Here is an 18830-nt window from a genome sequence, read left to right as displayed (position 1 = left end):
ATTGTTTATTGCTATCAGTGATTATACTTTAATTTGTGATATTACAAAAGAAAAATTTTAACAAACTTTTCAATTCACTAAAATGAATATGAACAAAACTATACTCAATAAAGAATATTTAAACATGACTATTGTATAGGGACTCAAGTGCCTGATGCATGGGAGTGTCCAATAAATATTTATTGAATGAATAATTCAGGGTGAAGAAAAGTCTACCCTGGTCAAGGTCTATATGCCCAAGACACCGTTTGGTATGTGACAAGATACACATGTGACCTGTCAGCTTGTATTATAATTTTGTATGATTTCTAAATAATGTTGCAAATATTCAAATGGCTCTTCACAGAAAAAAATCCCTGTCCATATAAAAAGTCAATTAATGTGATGAGATTAAAAGATAAGCCAACTGAATCAAGAATATGGTGAATAGCCTGAGTCATATTTAAAACATATGGATATTTAGACTTCATTAAAATATACTGTAAAAGAAACGACATTTAGACTTCATTAGAACATACTGTAAAACAAACTCAACTAAACAATATATTGAAAACTAACAACAAAAGACAAGCAAGAAGATAGTAAGACTTTGTATATATTGCTCATTTCAAGTCATCTACAGCATAAGAAAGGAAAATCCTGGGCCTATGATTGTAGAATTCTTAGTTTTGTGAGAGTCAAACTCTCCATCACTTCAACCTGGTCATTAATGATAACCAAGAGTTACTTTGTTGTTGTTTTTTTTTTTTACAGATTGTGTTATGTAGCTCAGACTGGTCAGGATTCTAGATATGTATCCCAAACTTGATTCAATTTCAAAATCCTCTTACCTCAGTTTCTTGAGTACTGGGATTACTGGCAAGCCTAGCTTGCCTTTCACTATTTAGACTTGTACAATTATTTGCTTGTTATGACTGCACTTGAAGCTTACTGGAGCATTTCTTTGTATTTATTTATTTTTTATTTGTTTTGGTCGGTCGTGGGGCTTGAACTCTGGGCCTGGGTGCTGTCCCTCAGCTCTTCAGCTCAAGGTGAGCGCTCTACCACTTGAGCTACAACGCCACTTCCTGTTTTCTGGTGGTTTATTGGAGATAGGAGTCTCATGGTTTCACCTGCCCCGGCTGGCTTTGAACCGCGATGCTCAGATCTCAGCCTCCTGAGTAGCTAGGATTACAGAGGTGAGCCACCAGCGCCTGGCCATTTCTTTGTATTTAAAAATGACTTTTTTACTTAAGTAGTTGGTTAACTACTTAATTGCCATTCAACCAAACAGGTTATGAATCCTATGCATCCTCATAATGTTACCCCTTTCAATATGCCACCCACCCCTCATAACCTACCCCTTTCATTGCTTTTCTTATTTTTTTAGGATATGTAGTTTCTTTAACAGTTAAGAAAGCAGTTTATATCTACAATGCTGCTTGATCTGTGTCATCCCTTCAACATTTTAACTTGAATTACCCCTTCCCTTATTTTTCTTAATTTTGATTCTTGATTGGATTCTTCTTTCCCTGTGACTACCTCCCTCTTGCAAGTACCCATATCATGGTACTTGTTTTGTTGGACTTTGACTTAGTCTATCTAAAGAATAATACTATTTGAGCTCTCTATAGAGTTTATTATACTTCAGTCAATTCATTTGTAATCACTTGCATTCTACCAAGTGTTTACTTACAGATTTATAGATATATTGTAGCTACCATGAAAGAGGGAAACCGTGCTATTTTTGTTTCTCTGGGTCTGGTTTACTTCATAACCCAATGATTTAAAGAGAGAATTCTCAGAAAAAAATAGTAAAAATAGATGAGACATGTGAAGAAATGTTCAACATCTTTGGCCATAAAAGAAATACAAATCAAAACAATGAGATTCCATGTCACCCAGTTAGAATGACTATTATCAAGAAAACTAAAATTTACAAATGCTGGCAAGGATGGGGCCAAAAGGGAACTCTGTTTCACTGTTGGTGGGAATGTAAGCTTGTTCAACCACTCTGGAAAGCAGTATGGAGGTTCCTCAAAATAAAAACCATACTACCTTATGACCCAGCAAGTCCACTGCTTTGCATTTATCCAGTAGAGCACAAACAAGTCTACAGTAAAGCCACCAGCACAATCATGTTCATTGTAGTGCTATTTACCATAGCCAAGATATGGAATCAGCCCAGATCACTCTCAAAGGATGAATGGATCAATAAAATGCAGTATATATACACAATGGAATTCTACTCATTTATCAGAAAGAATGATATTGTACCATTCATTAAGGAAATGGAAAGAAATGAAAGAAAATCAGAATTATTGTAGACCTTTCCACACAAACTCTCAACACAAGAAAAGCCTGGAATGGTGTAATCCAAGCACTGAAGATGAACAACTGTGAACCTAAACTGATCTACTCTGTGAAGCTATCATTTACATTAAATGGCGAAACCAAAACCTTCCATGACAAACAAAAATTAGAGGAATTCATGATCACTAAATCAGCATTACAAAGAATTCTAAAGGGAAGAATACAATCTGAGGAAAACAATCAAAATCAAAGAAGCACATCAGACAAAAATCACTAGAAGACCAATTTAGTAAACACAGGAAAAGGAAAGAAACTACAGGAAATCAAGAAAATGGCAGGAAATATGACACATCTCTCTCTAATAACCCTAACATTAATAGACTCAATTTCCCAATCAAAAGAAGAACAGTAGACTGGACAAAAACATCATCCATCCAATGTTTGAATTCTGTTTTGGGTTATTTTTTAATTGATTTAACCTTCCACTGATAATGATATATGGCTTCTAATATATTATCTGTATGTCACATCTACTGAATAAATAAAAGGTATTAATATCTAATCTTAGATAAAAAATTCAGATACAGACATTTGCACAAAATAATATGCCCTTAAATATAAAGAATGATGAATTATATGCAATTCAGAAGTAGAAATACCTTGCCTTTAAATAATTTTCAGAAATAGTTGTTTCCTTTATTAATATGTTGATAATATGGTTAACATTATATGCAAGGCCAACAAGCAATTAGGGTAAATAAAATTTTATACATACATCATCAAAAAAGGAAAGATTCATCCTTGTAATCACATATGACACTATTTTTCTTCCTTTGTAAATAGTCAAGATGCTTCATATGCATTCATCCACTAATAGTATCTTTACATTTTTAAAGGCCATCATGCTAACCTATAATAGAAAATAGCCCTATTGCAAAAGAAAAAGAAAAAGGAAAAAGGAAAAGAAAGACAAAGAAGAAGCACAGTCCCAAGCATAAGGTTTTTTTTCCTCTATCACTCTGCAAAAACAAAAAAACAAAAACAAAAATGAAATCCTTATTTAACCCTTATTTCCTACAAAAAAAGAAAGAAAAATAAAAAAAGAAATGGAAAGACTCATAAGAGAAGACTTAATCAAACTATTTCCTGTTGATTTATAAACCAGTGAAAACATAATCATGTTATTTATGCTGCCATCCAGACTGAAATTCATAACTAGGGAAACTTCTCTTTCCCATTTTAGCCTAGCATCTGTATTCAAATTATAAAGATAATATAATGTTGGGAAAAAAATAGGTACAAAAAGAAAGCTTGCTATCATGTTGCCAAGGTCAATAATGTTAAAACTTTGGTTCCAAGGATGCATTTTGTCCTTATGAAATATTTTCAATGAAGTCAATAAATTCTGGAGATTCCAATTGAAGTTTGTGGCAAACCCAAAAGTGTTGTTTAGAGGCATTTTATGACATTATATATTAATATATTATATTTTATATAATTATATATTGTATAACTTTATATAGAATTGGATACATTTTCAGTGAGCAATGATGCTATTGTAGAAACATAAACTGCTAAAATCGGAGGGAATATTTCAATCCATAAACTAAAATTTACAAATAATAAGTATAGGCAAGGAGTAGCTATTCATCACATTAGACAGTTAAAAGTCCTAGATCACATGGGATTAACCAAAAAAGACTATTAAAGTTCTAATAAATACTACTAACTGGTCAATTATGAAGAAATAACATTGTAGTGAAGTTAAGAAAAATGACAGTTCAACATAAACATTTAAAATTAAGGGTTTTTTTTTCTCCTTTTAAATGTAGGTCTGTAAAGGGGGAAGGCAAGAGAGAAAGGGAGGTAAATAAAGAGAAGTACTCAGCTGGGCACCAGTAGCTCATGCCTGTAATCCTAGCTACTCAGGAGGCTAATAATATCTGAGTACCACAGATCCAAGCTAGCCTGGGCAGAAAAGTCCATGAGACTCTTATCTCCAATAAACTACTCAGAAAAAGGCAGAAGTGGCCCTTGGCTCAAGTGGTAGAGTGCTATACTGAACACAAAGAGGCTCAGGGACAGCACCTAGGCCCTGAGTTCAAGCCCCTGGGTGGGGGGTGGGGGAGGTCCTTAAGAATGTGGAACTTAGTCTCTGTACCACAAACAGCTGTTCTTTCTGTAACTCAAAGGGAAAAAATTGGGAGGCATACTGTCTATATCCTAATCTTAAATGGAAAAAATAATTGCCAATGGTTTTATCTAGTTGGCAATTGGTCAAGGACCCAATTAATAGGTAATTCAGTTCCTGTAAGCTATGCAACTCGCCTAAAGAAACTCCAAGGTATTTGTATTATCTATTTAACAATTCTGTTAAATGCTTAGAAGTGTATAGGTTCATATTTTAGTAAAGATATATTGGTCTCTTACTAAGTAGATCTTTTTCAAACAGCTTTTATATATACTATCTCATTTAATACTCATAACTACTCATTGAGGTAAGAGCTGCTACTATGCTTATTTTAAAGATGAGAAATTTGAAGCCTTATGGAAGATCATAAATTAGAAAGAGACATGGCCTTTTTAATTTTGTTGTGATTTGAACTCAGAGTCTTGTGTATGCTAGATGATATGTCATGAGCAATGCCTCCAGCCTTGTTTTTTAATGGTTATTTTTGGAATAGTGTCATCTTCTTGCCTGGATGTACACCTGAGTTATAAACTTCCTAGTTTTAGGCTTTCTATCATTGTTGCTGGCATCCTAGCGTTCCTCCATGGACACAGTCTTGAAGGCTTTTCTGCCTGGGAGACTCTGGTAGTAAAGTCCTCCCATTCTCAGCCTACCATGTAGTTTGGGTGGGCAGGCTTGTGTTACTGTGTCCAGATATAGGTTGAAAAAGCATCTTGTAAAATTTTTATGACCTGGTTGGCCTCAAACCATAATCTTAGTCTCCGAAGCAGCTAGGATTATAGGCATAAACCACCAGTGTCTGGCTAAGGCAACGCCTCTTGAACCCACATTGTTAAATTTCCACATAATGGTGAATCAGATTCACTTTGAGTGATACTACTCTACACATCTGCATATAGAGCACAGACTTCCTTTGCAATCTATTCTTCTAGTTTGTTCTTAATGTGAGTTTAGTAATAACAAAATTATAGTAACATAATGGCAAGAGGTTAAGAATAGAAAGGTTTATCATTCTGATTTTATAACCTAAATACAGTACAGTCTTATTTTCAAGGCAACGAAGAATGGATGTGCCCTCATGTAAGTTTGGCAGCCTTTAGTCTCGTGAATCTGGTTTACCTGGCAGCAGCAATACAAACTCTAGCATAAACAAGGACAGAGCTCCTCTATTCCATATGAGTATCATTTACTGCCTAAAAGATATCATTTTAACAATCAGCCGTTCTTCCACTTTCTTTTACTTTAGAAAGCTGTCCTAGAACTGCTTGTAAAAATATCCTTTGGATCTTTCCACTTCCCCATACAGTAGTAGGAAGCAGATTTATTTAAATGTATTATTGAATTTTAGCCTAACCTCAGTCAGTTTTTGTTACAAGTCAGTTCTGGGTTGTATCCAAATGACTTAAACTTATTTCTAGAGATGTATTAGGTGATAATTTTTAATATAGAGTAGAGAAATGACTGATAAAAGTGGTTTTTTTTCTCTGTGGTACTGAGGTTTAAACACAGGATCTATCTAGCACTCTCTAGGCAAGTACTTGATTATTTGGGCCACATTACCAGCCCTGAGTTTTCATGAACATACTTAGATTTTTAACTAATGTATAGAGCTAGTATAATAGCCTTAAAAATTATCTGAGACCTTTGGAAAGGATTAAATCCTATCTGAGCCCTGTTGATTTAAAATGCTTTGGCTACAGCCAAATACTGTTATTCTTGAACCTTTGCCAATAGCACTACTAGAAAGTTTGTGATCACTCCAGATAGAATACTAGGAATGATTCACTAGGAATGAACTATATCTACTTTCCTTCCTATCAAAACTTCCAAAATATCTCTCTTAGCTCTCAATCTAATCTTTATATTAGGGGTTTGAGGTCACAGGAGGTAGGATTATTTATGGGGCTATTTGAGAGTAATAATAATGTATAGGAGAAAGTTCCCTGAAGAGTCTTTCTTAGGTTTGTCTTATTCACATTTCTAAAACTTATGCATTGAAATATGAGGAAATAACTCTTAGTTTTGCTTTTATCTCTCATTAGTCTATATTAATTGTAAGCAATAGTTTTATTATATTTTAGCATATGTGTATGTAACATACTTTGACAATAATTACTCCCTATTATCCTCTTACATCCTTGTTACCCTTTACTCTTTTTTTAGGTCTAGATTCTACACTTGAGGGAAAATATACAATATTTGTCTTTCTTGGTTGGGGTTACTACATTTATAATGATACTTTCTAGTTTCATCCATTTTCCTGCAAATATATAACACTCTTTTACATGACTGAATAATGGTCTGCAGTGGTGTGAGATACACATGTGTGCGTGCAGGCACACACATACACACACATTTTCATCATCTATTCATCTAGGTAGATCCATATCCATAGTGTGGCTGTGCACAGTGCCATGATGGATATACATATGTAGGTGTCTTACTTCATTCCTTCAGATACATATTCAGAGTGATTATAGCTGAAACATATGTAGTTCTATGCTTAGTTTTTCTTTTCTTGCTTTCCTTTTTTTCTGAGATAAGCTTCTGATACAGTTTTTTTTTTTGGGGGTGGGAGGGTCCGGTCATGGGGCCTGAACTCTGGGCCTGGACGCTGTCCCTCAGCTCTTCAGCTCAAAGCTAGCGCTATACCACTTGAGCCACAGCGCCACTTCCGGCTTTTTCTTTTTGCTTATGTGGTGCTGAGGAATCGAACCCAGGGCCTCATGCCTGCAAGGCAAGTGCTCTACCACTGAGCCACCTTCCCAGCCCCTGATACATAGTCCAGCCTGACCTTGACCTAAGATCCTCCAATCTCCATCCCTTCAGTGCTAGGATCACAGATTTGTGCTACCACCAGATTATTCTTAATATTTTGAGGCATCTCTATGCTCATTTCCAGAGTGACTGGAATAATTTATATTCCCACCTAAGTATATAAGGATTCCTTTTCTCCTTAGGTCTTTTAGTTTTCACTTTATTTTATAAAAGTACTTTTCTGATAGTTCTTTTCAGAATAATTACTTGAAAATGCTGCACATTTTATAGTGTATCCTTTTAAAATCCCCACTCTATAAATTTTAATTTCCAATATTTAAAACATCAAATCACTGACTTCCTTTAGCTGGCTGAAAAAATATTTAGAAATGGGCTAAAGACACCAGCTTTACAATAACAAAAAAGAATGAAAGAAAAGAAATGGGACAAAGTAAGAAGAAAGTGACTTGTTACAGTATAATTCTCTTTCTAGAAGTAGGCTTTTGGCCAGGCATTGGTGGTTCACACCTGTAATCCTAGCTACTCAGGAGGCTGAGATCTGAGGATCACAGTTCAAGGCCAGCCCTGGCAGGAAAGTCTATGAAACTCTTAGATCTAATTGATCAACAGAAAACCAAAAGTAGAGCTGTGGCTCAAAGTCATATAGCACTAGCCTGGAGCAAAAGAGCCCAGGCATAGCTCCCAGGCCCTGAGTTCAAGCCCCATAACCAACAAAACAAGAAAAAAGAAAGAAATAGACTTTTGACTTAAGAGACTGTTGAGTTTACCAAGTAGTAGCTTGTTGCAGAACAGTTTACAGGCTTGTTGATCCTTATCACTAACTGAATGTGCTTAAATAAGTTATTTCGACTCCCCCCACCTCAGTTTTCTCTTTTATAAGTATATTTTGTCCTACTATAATTTCTTAAAAGAGATGCAGGTGGCAGCCATTTCCACATTTTATAATGTAGAGAAGTACCAGAAAACTATGGCCTGTGGATTAAATCTAGCCCACTGCTGCTTTCATAAATAGTTCTGTAATTAATTTTATTGAAGATAGCCACATTTGTTCATTTACATGTTATTTTTGCAGTATGATGGTAGAGTTGAGTAATTCTAACAGAGATTATATTATCAGCTGGCCTTGTGCAGAAAATGCTTTTCAAACCCTGATTACGAATAAAACAATGTTTCAACATTTCTTTGAAAGGTCAGTGAACTGCAGAGTGAATGGTAGAGTGTTGGAATCTACATACAAATATCACCGTTTTTCTGTTTCTGCTGCTAGGTGCCCTGTAGATTCAAATAAGTCACATGTAATTTTCACAAATCAAGTTCTTGACTCATAAAACACCCATACATATAAGAGGGTGAGCATAATTTTCAATTTTAGATATAGTTATAGTATATTTTAAGCATAAATATGTATATATATATAAATTCTTGGTCAAATTTAAACTACAGATTTTGGTGCATTAATCACTGACAAGTTTGCCAACCTGAATCCTTCATTCACCTTCTTGATGACAAAGTCTTATAAGAGGTCTGAATTTGACCTTCCCTGGCTGTTTCTGGGTCTGGACCAGTGTTGAGGCTTCTTTAGTTGATGATGGATCATTTGTCCTCAATTCAGTGTCTTTAGAATAATGAACCTGGCTTTGCAGTGCAAGGAACATATGACTAAGTAATTACATTCTTTTCTCTATGAAGGGCCGTGGTGGGGGCGGGGAGGGGAGATGCAGTGATTTTTAGCCAATGGCATTGAAGGTGCATTCACACAGTGCTAGAAGGCCCTTTGCCAGCTGGCCTCATCAAGTCATTGACAGACTTTCCTACATTTTGTTGTTCTAGTACGTTCAGTCTTGGACAATTTTGCAATTTTGTCACAGGCCCTAGGTTCATACATTAGTGTTTGCCCTCTCTTCCTGCTCTTTATTGATTGGGTAGAATTTTCTCCTGTTTCTAATCCCACATTTATCACATTAAAAAAAAAAGGAAAAAGTTCTAACAATTGCTTTTGTTTTTTTTCTCTGCAAACTGAAGATCCTGCTCTTTCCTCCCATCCCAGACTAGTTCTGAACAACAACCAAAAAAACCCTGCAGTGCTATCTCAAAAGACAATGACTCCCATCTCTCTGTGCTGCACGCTCCTCTGTCTCCCAGAGTGTACACTGTGTATACCTATCATTACTCTGGGTGTTAGAGAAAGGAATCGGTTGCCTTAAGAGCTCGAGCTATATTAGAGACTGGAAAATCATAAAGCTAAAGCCTGTGGAGAAAGCCTGTCCTCTTCTGTATGCATCTTTCCCGCAGGAAACCACAATATTTACGTATAACGTAAGTAAGTAGGTAGGCTGATAAACAATTGTAATGAAAAGTTGCTGTTGTCTCTAATGATTATATAACACCTCTGAGCTTTTACTATTAAGAAATTTCTATCATTTATCAATGTACCACTACAAAAGTAGAAATAATAATGTACATATATAAACTCAAAACTGTGAAATAAATACTAATGGAAGCCTATTTTATAGAAAAAGAAATCAAGACATCATGGTTCATGCAAGACACATGCCATGATTAATTGGCCTAGGATTTGGTCTAATGCTAAAGTAAGGGCCATTAATTAGATTGCTAAAGCTGTAATAAACACAAGAAGGAGAAGAATGGTTGCAATATCCATCCCTATAATTATAAATATGGTTTATAAGATGCATGAGAATTGAAATTCAAATAAGGACAAATATCTGATGATGCCATATTCCTTTATCTGGGAATATGTGGGTGGGAATTATAACTCATTTGGGTTTTAAACTTTAGGCCATAAATATTTTCTACCTTGGTAGTACATTTTCAGTTAACTTCTTGGGCTCCTAAGTGAAACTTTATGATCCTTCTACCTCTACTTCCCAAGTAATGTGTTTACAGGCATGCATCACCATACTCAACTAAACAAATAATTTATATGAGTGGAGTAAATGTAGGTTATTGGAAACCATTTGTAGATGTTTCATGTGCCTAAAAGAGAAGGTAACTACATTCTCTGACAGATTGTTGACTGTGGTTAAATGAATAAAACCTAGTCCTCGAGAGCTAGGGTTTGGTTGTTTGATCTCAAAACCTTTCTTTATCAGAAAGGAGACGTGGTCCCTTCTCTTTAAGATCTTTCATACTAAAATGGTTCTTGACACCACATTACATTCTACAAACCTAAAACCTGTGGCTGACATCAGGAAGGATACAATCACTAATTGGAGGGCTCAAGCCGTATGGGCCCACTTAGATAATTAGGGGTATTCTCACATACTTTGGAATAGATACTACTTAAAGAATAGAAATAAACCAGAGTAAATGCTACTGTATAAACACAAACATGAAAACAGTTGAGTTGGTAAGGTTAGCACAGTTCTCCAACGGAATATGCCATAATGTAGGAACTTTGTTCACGGCTTTTCTTCCCTGAATAAATTCCTGTGTAAACAGTTTATTTTGTTAGCATTAATGGTCTTCAATTAAATCATGTGCTTTGAACATATCAATTTACAGAAGTAATTTTTTGTCAAGTTATTTATAGAATGCTTAGGTCTGTCTTTCAGAGTTGCCAGCAAATCTTTGTGTATACAGATCTGCTTTGAATTTATCAAAGTCCTCGCTCAACTGTCATTGTATAAAACACATAGGCAGCAGAGACTTCCTCTACGCAATGTATATTGGCTATGCTTGATGTTTATCTTTGTACATATATAGACATTAGCATATAAGAAATGTGGAAGGTGTCCATAAATTCAAGGAAACATTTAAGTGCACAGTGATACATAGATACAGGGGCATAATACTTTATGTACTTGATAAATATTTCATCTCTACATAAAGAAAGCTTTTTATCAACTTTGATTGTTTTTTTATTACCTTAAAGTATTGCAGTTGTTTCTCAGAATTCATTGTTCCTTCCTTTTCTTGTCTCAGACAGGAATTGAAGATGAAAAGCTCTGTATCTCTTAGCCACCCTTTCAGTTCTTTGATCCTGACCTCCAGCTGCCTTACCAGGCTTCCGCTTTCAGGAGAGAGCAGGTCACGTGGGCCTGATCCACTGTGCCCTGCCATTGTGTCCTGTATCTTCTCTCTTAGGGTTTTCTAATGCATCAGATTAAAAACAAAACAAAACAACATGGATTAGCTTAGGAACCAAAAGCACATCATAAAAGCTACCTGAAAGTGTCCAGCTGTACCTTACTTCTCACTGATAACATTCAGGCCAGATTAGCTTGCTGCTCGATTTAGGGTTCCATTTCTCAGGCAGTACATGGTGTTCTAACAACTAGTGGATGCTTAGAAAAACCTAATTCACTCTTAACAGGACATTTGGTCCAAAAGTTCACTCTTGTCACAGATAAAAATTCATTTGAGGGTTGGGAAGGTAGCTCAATGGTAGAATGCTTGCCTTGCATGCATGAGGCCCTGGGTTCGATTCCTCAGCACCACATAAGCAGAAAATAAAAAAAGGCAGAAATGGTGCTATAGCTCAAGTGGTAGCGCGCTAGCCTTGAGCTGAAGAGCTGAGGGACAGTGCCCAGGCCCAGAGTTCAGGCCTCACGACCGGACCCCGCCCCCCCCAAAAAATCATTTGACTTTTCATGACAAGAATATACAATAAAAATTTCTCAGCATAAAATGTTTGATAGAAACCTGACTTGAGTCAGTATACTAAAGAGGCCAAGGATAGATTGCGCAGAGATTTAAATTTGGTTTTGTTTTGTGAAATACAATTTGCCAAATGATATGACAGTAATATTTTTTAAAGAGGAAGCTTTCTTACTGCTGCTGCTGATTTGACCTGACTTTGAAATTGTTCAACCCCACAGTTCTTCTCACTTTTCATGTAGATGCTAGAAGCTCTAATAAATGTGTTAAAATCATCCCAATCACTGTGCTAGGAGCCCACTTAGATTATCAATTATGGCATGAAGGTAACATTGAACTGTTTTTATTTTCTTTTTGGTGGAAAGTGCTCTCTTCAAAGAATCAATAGGATTTAATCTATAATGATAAATTAAACCTACAAAAAATAAGCTTTAAAACACAAATAAAATTAAGTCAACAAACATTCATCTGTTGTGCTGTATTTTGTAAATAGGATCTTTAGGAGACTGTAAGAGAAAAATAGCCTTTCTTGGCAACACCCTTGTATTTTCATGGTGTAAATATTGATAATTTAAAGACTCTCAGTGGAATTCAGATTTAGCTATTGTTTTTATGCTGTAACAAAAGTAGCAGCAGGAGGTGAAATCAATGCCCTTGGAGGGTAGGGTCACAAAAAAGAATTTATTGCCACTTTTTTGTTCTGGAACAGTTTGCAATCATAAATTCTTCATAAACAGAATACTTCAGAGAATGGTCCGTCTTCATAAATATACGACAGAGGACATCAATTTCATTTAATTCACAATTTGTGTCAGCACAGCAGATGCCAATGCCTGCCTTGATAGGGTTGTTTAATATGCAATTGAGACAGAGTAATATGCAGCACTGGGGACAAAATTTCACAGATTAAACTGTACGCACCACTGACATTTCATTCTAATGTATTTCCATTCCACACTGTTCACCTTAGATGAAAGTAATATTAAAAACCATATCCCTCTATTTTACTATTGTTAGAAGTTAAAATCCTTGTCTTTAATTTTTTTCATGCCAATTAAAATGTAATCATGCCAATTAAAACAGTATGCCTGGTGGTGTTAGTGTGGTACAGGTTTTGTTAAAATATTCCCTCTATTCCACTTTCTTCCTAAAGTGTCACAAAACTACACACTGTAATTGAATGATATTTTGTCAAGATGGCAACCACTTTTAAGGTCTCTGATTCATTAGGAACAGTAAAATATTGTTTCTTCAATGTAATATTGACTAAAATTTTGTGACGAAGAAGCAAATATATATGGCACACTTCAAATAGATTTCAAAAGGGACCACTGTTCATTATTTGTCAAATTATTAAAATATATATTCAAATGCAATGGAAATAGACTATTATTTTCTCTATCAAGAACATAAACCTGCTACTCTTATCTATCTTGTAAACAACATTTTAAAATATCATATACTCTTTACCTTCCTCATTCTCTCAATGAATTCTGTAGAATTTAGTAGGATCTGATTTAAATCACCATCCTATAAAGTGCAAGGCACTAATTACTTTTAAAAGGCAATGTAACAATAGGCTAGAGAGTAAGAACTTTTAGCATTTTAAGTTCCTCTGCACAACTGTAGAACGTATAGAATTTAGATGAGAACTAAGGACTTAAACTTGCAGGTTTTTAATCACTGTGATTAAGCATGGCATAAATACAAGACTGGCATTTCTCCAATTCATCAAGGTACATGGAGAGCTTCTAATTCAAAATATTTTTGGAGTATTATTTCTTTAAAAAATTTAAAGAGGCAAAAAAATGGAAGGCATGAAAAATTATGCTCTATAACTGACACTACCCATACTTAGCTGTTATGATTAATCATTCAGGTAATTGACAAATTTAGCTTACCCTTGATTTGAAGTGAAGGCAATTTAGGAGAGAAGCTGATGAAAAACTACAGGTTAACTTCTCCCTCTCTGATGTCTTCCAACCAGGGGACAGTACTGTGCCATCCTACTGTCTGGGTAACAGAGTCTCTAGATTGCCTTTCTGCCAGATTCTTGCATCTCAGTCTTTGGCTGAGACCCAGCCCATCATTCCGTGAAATGAATTACACAAAACTCTCTCTCTCTCTCTCTCTCTCTCTCTCTCTCTCTCTCTCTCTCTCTCTCTCTCTCTCTCTCTCTCTCTCTTTGCTTTTGTTAAAAGTGAGCTAGAAATTGAGGCACACACAAAAAAGGGCCCATTTAATTCTGCAATTCAGATCTGGGTCAGATTTGCATCTTTGTTTTGGTGGCTTTAGTGTAGCTTGAATGCTGTAGTGACAACTCTACTTTTCATCTTAAGGGTACAGTAAATAGTTAAACAGTGGATGTCTCTAACATGTACCTTCAGAATAAATTCTATTAACATTCATTCAGGCATGACAGTCAGTATATATCAGATATACTGTATCATAGTTGACTTGGTACATACCCATAATACATGGCATATTTTACTTACTTTTTATGTATTAGAGAACCAAAATTATTAAAATCTGAGAGGAGACAAGCTCAGAATAAAAAAAAATCAACAGAAGAGGAAAAGCAATGTTTTTCACATAATAGCATGAATAGCTTGTTTGAAATGTAGGTAGTGAATTCAAAGAGAGAGATATTTGTGCCTCAAATTAGAAATCAGACAGATAGAGTGCTTTACACAAAAAATGTACACATAACCTACAAACAGTAATAAAAATGCAAATACCCCAAGCAGTTCCCATTTTTCATTAATTGAATCCACTTTTTCAAGGAGATCATTTGGTAGTAAAACGCCACCTTTCTTCAAAACTTCAACCTTACTAAGCAGCTCCGTCTTTTTCAGATGTCTGATGGACATTTCTACACTGTACCGCTAAAATGAAAAGAGAAAGAGATATCATTAGGAATAGAGGTGATTTTAGAACATCTCTGACAGAGTTTATAATGCTTATGGATGCAAAAGATTTTGTTTCCAATAAAACTGACATGGAGCCTAAATCTAAGTGTCATGGGTAATTGAGGAATATTGTTGAAAACAGTTAAACATATTATCAAATTACATTATTATGCATACATACAAATATCTAAGTTATTCTATCAATGATACTGATATATGTCTTTTTAAAATTAAGTTTATATTTGATATTGTAGTTAGTTTTGGTCAACATTTGATTACAAAGCCAAAAGTCATCTCAGTTCCCAAAAGACAAACTCCAAAATAAGAAGAGTATATGTCTTCCTTTGCTGGTATGATGACTTGAACTCAATGCCTCAAGCTCTTACTCAGCTTTTTTTTTTTTAAAGCACAGCTGGAGCTCTACTACTTGAGCCATACCTCATTTCCTATGGGACTTCTTCCTCAACCTATAAGTTCTCTGAACTCTCAATTAACAAATTGTCTTCATTTTTGTTTTACTGAAAAAGTCTGTGTGGGCTTCAAGAAATTCATATAGAGAGAAGAAACAATAATTTAGGAATGGTTACAAAATTATATTCTTTATTACTGTAAGCTGCTCATGTATATTATAAAACTTTAATATATACATATATAAACATATATATACATATATATCCCCCAATATACATTAAATTTAGCAAACTGCCAAATGGGTCTCTCTTAAAAGGTGTTTTCTTGGAGATAATGTAGGAGCTACTTAAAAAGATAATTACTGTGGTGATTCTTTACAATAACTCTATTTAGATAACTTCATTGTCTAGTGGACAACTATAAGTAATTGTGACTATATTTTAATATATATGTAAAAATATCTCAGTAGGAAAAATCAAACATATTTTACATTTTAGCACATACCATACTTTAAAAAATTATTAGGTTACTGAGTTCTACGGTAGCATTGATCTTTTGACTTAAATGACCATGGTGTAATACTTATCAGATCTACTAAGAAAAACTTTTGTCCTAGCAAAGTAGTGCTAATCAGAAAATTAAAGCATGTACTTGGGTGATTTCATTTCCCTTGAAAACATGGTATTACAGAAGCTCCCAAAGTAAAATACAATTGGAAGCAGCTTAAAAGAAAAGAAGGTGTGAAATCACTGTTTCAATTAATAGATCTTCAGCATTTGCATGCATATGTTTGCATACTTTTAGTTTCATATTTTAATCTTTCATTACACTAAACATGAACATCATTTGTATTATGTAAACTTCTCCAAATGTTAGTCATTTGTGGATCATAGAACAAAATGTTTTAAATGAGGTGATTTAAAGCATTTCATATTATTAATGAATGTTGATCAGGGTGTCAGAGTATCCAAAATTACATGAATATGCATATTGAAGAAAATCAAGAGTTGTTTTAGTGCTTTCAGAATCTGGCCTGTAATACATGGGAAATTCTGATTACATTTGCTAACATCAAGCAATTACCAGAACCACATTACTACAACACAGAAAACACAGTGTCCACTTGAGTTTTCTGGATTGAATACTTAACAAGCATTCTAGAAAACTTTGAAGACTGATGGAGAGGGAAATCTGCTTCATGTAATCAGATTTCCTTGTAAAGAGTTACATGATTAATTTGATGAGACTGACATAATGTTGGGGTAAACCAGTATTTCAGGCAGACAAGCAACCTTATTCAAATGTTTCCATTTTGCCAAGAGCAGTCATCTATGGGAGAGTGAGTCCCCTGGTTATGCCTTCTGGGAGTGGCTTCTACTGACTAACATTTTTATTTGTGGTTCTCTCATTTTTTCTTTTTGCCCCAATTTTGTGCAGCTCCTACACAGCAAACCAGTTAAGAAAGAGAGCAGTTTAGATGTATCCCATAAAAACAATAATCTTGTAATAATAAAAATAAAAAGCAACTAATTTAATTTTAGACGTAATAAAATAATTTTCACTGTGTATATGGCATAAGTAGTTACAGCAATAGCTATTAAAATGGCTATTACATTAAAAAAAACTTGTTTTTATGTATGCTCTCTTTGTCAGCATGAATTCTACTCCATAAACAGCCTGATGGAAAATGTGATTGATAGACATTGCCTTCAAACTATAAAAGCTAAGAGAATCGAGTTAATTGTTAGATATATTGGTATGTGAATGAAAGGTACTAGAATGTCATGAAATTTAAGGTAAAAATATTTATTTTAATTTTTGAGTACTCTGAAGCTTGAACCTGAAATAATTTAGGGCCTCAAGCCATGTATGTATAGTAATGCCAGGAGGTTATAGTTTTGTCAATGCTAGTATATTTTTGCTTTTTTTTCTCTCTGTAACATCTTTTCAGAAACATTAGATGGAGAGAGTCAACTGCCAGCTCTATCTCTTCTTGTTCATCCTATCAAGTAGGGCTACTTTATCCTGTGGTGAGAAGATAATTTAATCTTCATATTCATTTCACCACAGCAGTAAGTGAGCAGGGGCTGTCCCATTGTGTCCTGTAGTCTGGGGATGTTATGATATAGACTTCTTTTCAATAGCCAAAAATGAGATTAGCAAAGTTAAAGTGAGTTGGCTTTTCTGGAGTGCTAAAGTAAATAAGCATTCAGTATTTAATTTCCCCATAGCACCTGCTGTGGGTCTTTCTGTCTAGTCAAAAATAAAATATACTCTATTGAAAGGAAATATTTACATTATTAAGTGTATTTGCTTGGCCAATTCAATTTTAACTAATGAATCTTCCTAATAGATTTGTGAATGATCTAAGTTAAAGACACAGTATCCTAAATACTATTATTCCTATTTAAAAGAAAACTTTAAAAAAGCATTCAAAATAACTACATATAGTATCTTAGTAGCTTACTGGGTTTTTTTTTACTAAGAATTAAAATAAAATTCTTATTGAGAGCTTGCATTTTAAAAGCACAAGATGCCAAAACTGAATTATAAAACAAAGCCAACAAACAAGAGGTTCTGAAATAAATATACTTAGAAATGGATGCAGACTAGATTGAGATAACTTTTTTTGACAGTTATTTTAAAGGCCCCTCCCCAACCCCAACCTTTTTTTTTTTTGTTGTTAAAAATCACACAGAAAATTCTGCCCAAATGGAGACTGGAACAATGCCTTGAAACAGTGTTAATTGTCACCATGGAAACCAGAAGAATAAGCCATTTTGAAACTGGTATAGAAGGCACACATTGAGCAACTCAAGCATTTTTCTGCCTCCCTCAATGTTAAAGAACAAGATGCCTTGTCACTGTGAGGTCAGAGAAAGAAAGCATCATGAAAGGGTTGTAGATGCTCACTGTCTAGTAAATAAAAAAATAAAAAATAAACTGTGTGCAGCTAATGCTGTAAGACTCTACCCAGTGAATCTATTTTGAAATAGAAAGATCATCAAAAGATGGCCAGGATTGGGGGATGGCTTCCACCTAAGCAAAACTTCAGGGCTATATTATGTGAACCTTGCCCCCAAAGCTCCCTGGGAATTCTGCTGTTGTAATAAAACTTCAGAAGAGGAAAGAAAAAAGGCAGCATGATGGAATTCAAAATAATGCTCTAAAAGCACACAGAGAGATTAAGACATCCATTGTAAGACTTTTGTATGGTGCTTCTGTTGGTTATGCTGAAAAGAGACCAGACATTGCTAAACAGGGAGTGAAGATTTAGCTACGAGAAACACAAGAATTAAACCAAATAATGTTCTTGAGTATTAGAATTCTGCTTATTGGGTTATAAATAGTTACATCTTACAACATATTTCTTTATATTAGGAAGAGTTAAGAAAAGTGATCTAGTTATAAGAATGACAAATGTGAGTATCTTTACGTGCACACTTTAGTATTTCCAACACCTGTATATTTGCCATGATCACCTTCCCATACACACAATAGACAGATACATTGTGAAAATAAAATATATCTTAGTGTAGTAACAACAAGGTATATGTAAGGAACACACCCAAACATAAAATTACTGTGTGAACATATGCATTTTTGTACTAAAGTGCAAGGATGTGCCT

General features: G+C 34.7%; 1 protein-coding gene across 6 annotated transcripts in view; it reads right to left on the bottom strand.

Annotated features, from left to right (window-relative positions):
• Akap6 (A-kinase anchoring protein 6) overlaps positions 1-18830 on the bottom strand; it is a 469667-nt gene that overhangs the window by 73023 nt on the left and 377814 nt on the right. For all 6 annotated transcript variants that reach the window (XM_070026462.1, XM_070026459.1, XM_070026473.1 and 3 more), the window contains 2 exons: positions 14620-14766; positions 11150-11374 (listed from right to left, as the gene is read on the bottom strand). In XM_070026462.1, the coding sequence (XP_069882563.1) occupies positions 11150-11374; positions 14620-14766 (372 nt within the window). The remainder of the gene's footprint in view (positions 1-11149; positions 11375-14619; positions 14767-18830) is intronic.

Source organism: Dipodomys merriami, unplaced genomic scaffold (genome assembly GCF_024711535.1).
Source record: "Dipodomys merriami isolate MVZ:Mamm:240054 unplaced genomic scaffold, mDipMer1.0.p SCAF_1, whole genome shotgun sequence".
In the NCBI taxonomy this organism is placed as follows: Eukaryota; Metazoa; Chordata; class Mammalia; order Rodentia; family Heteromyidae; genus Dipodomys; species Dipodomys merriami.
The sequence above is the reverse complement of the archived record's forward strand: the minus strand, read 5'-3'. Positions and strand labels throughout refer to the sequence as shown.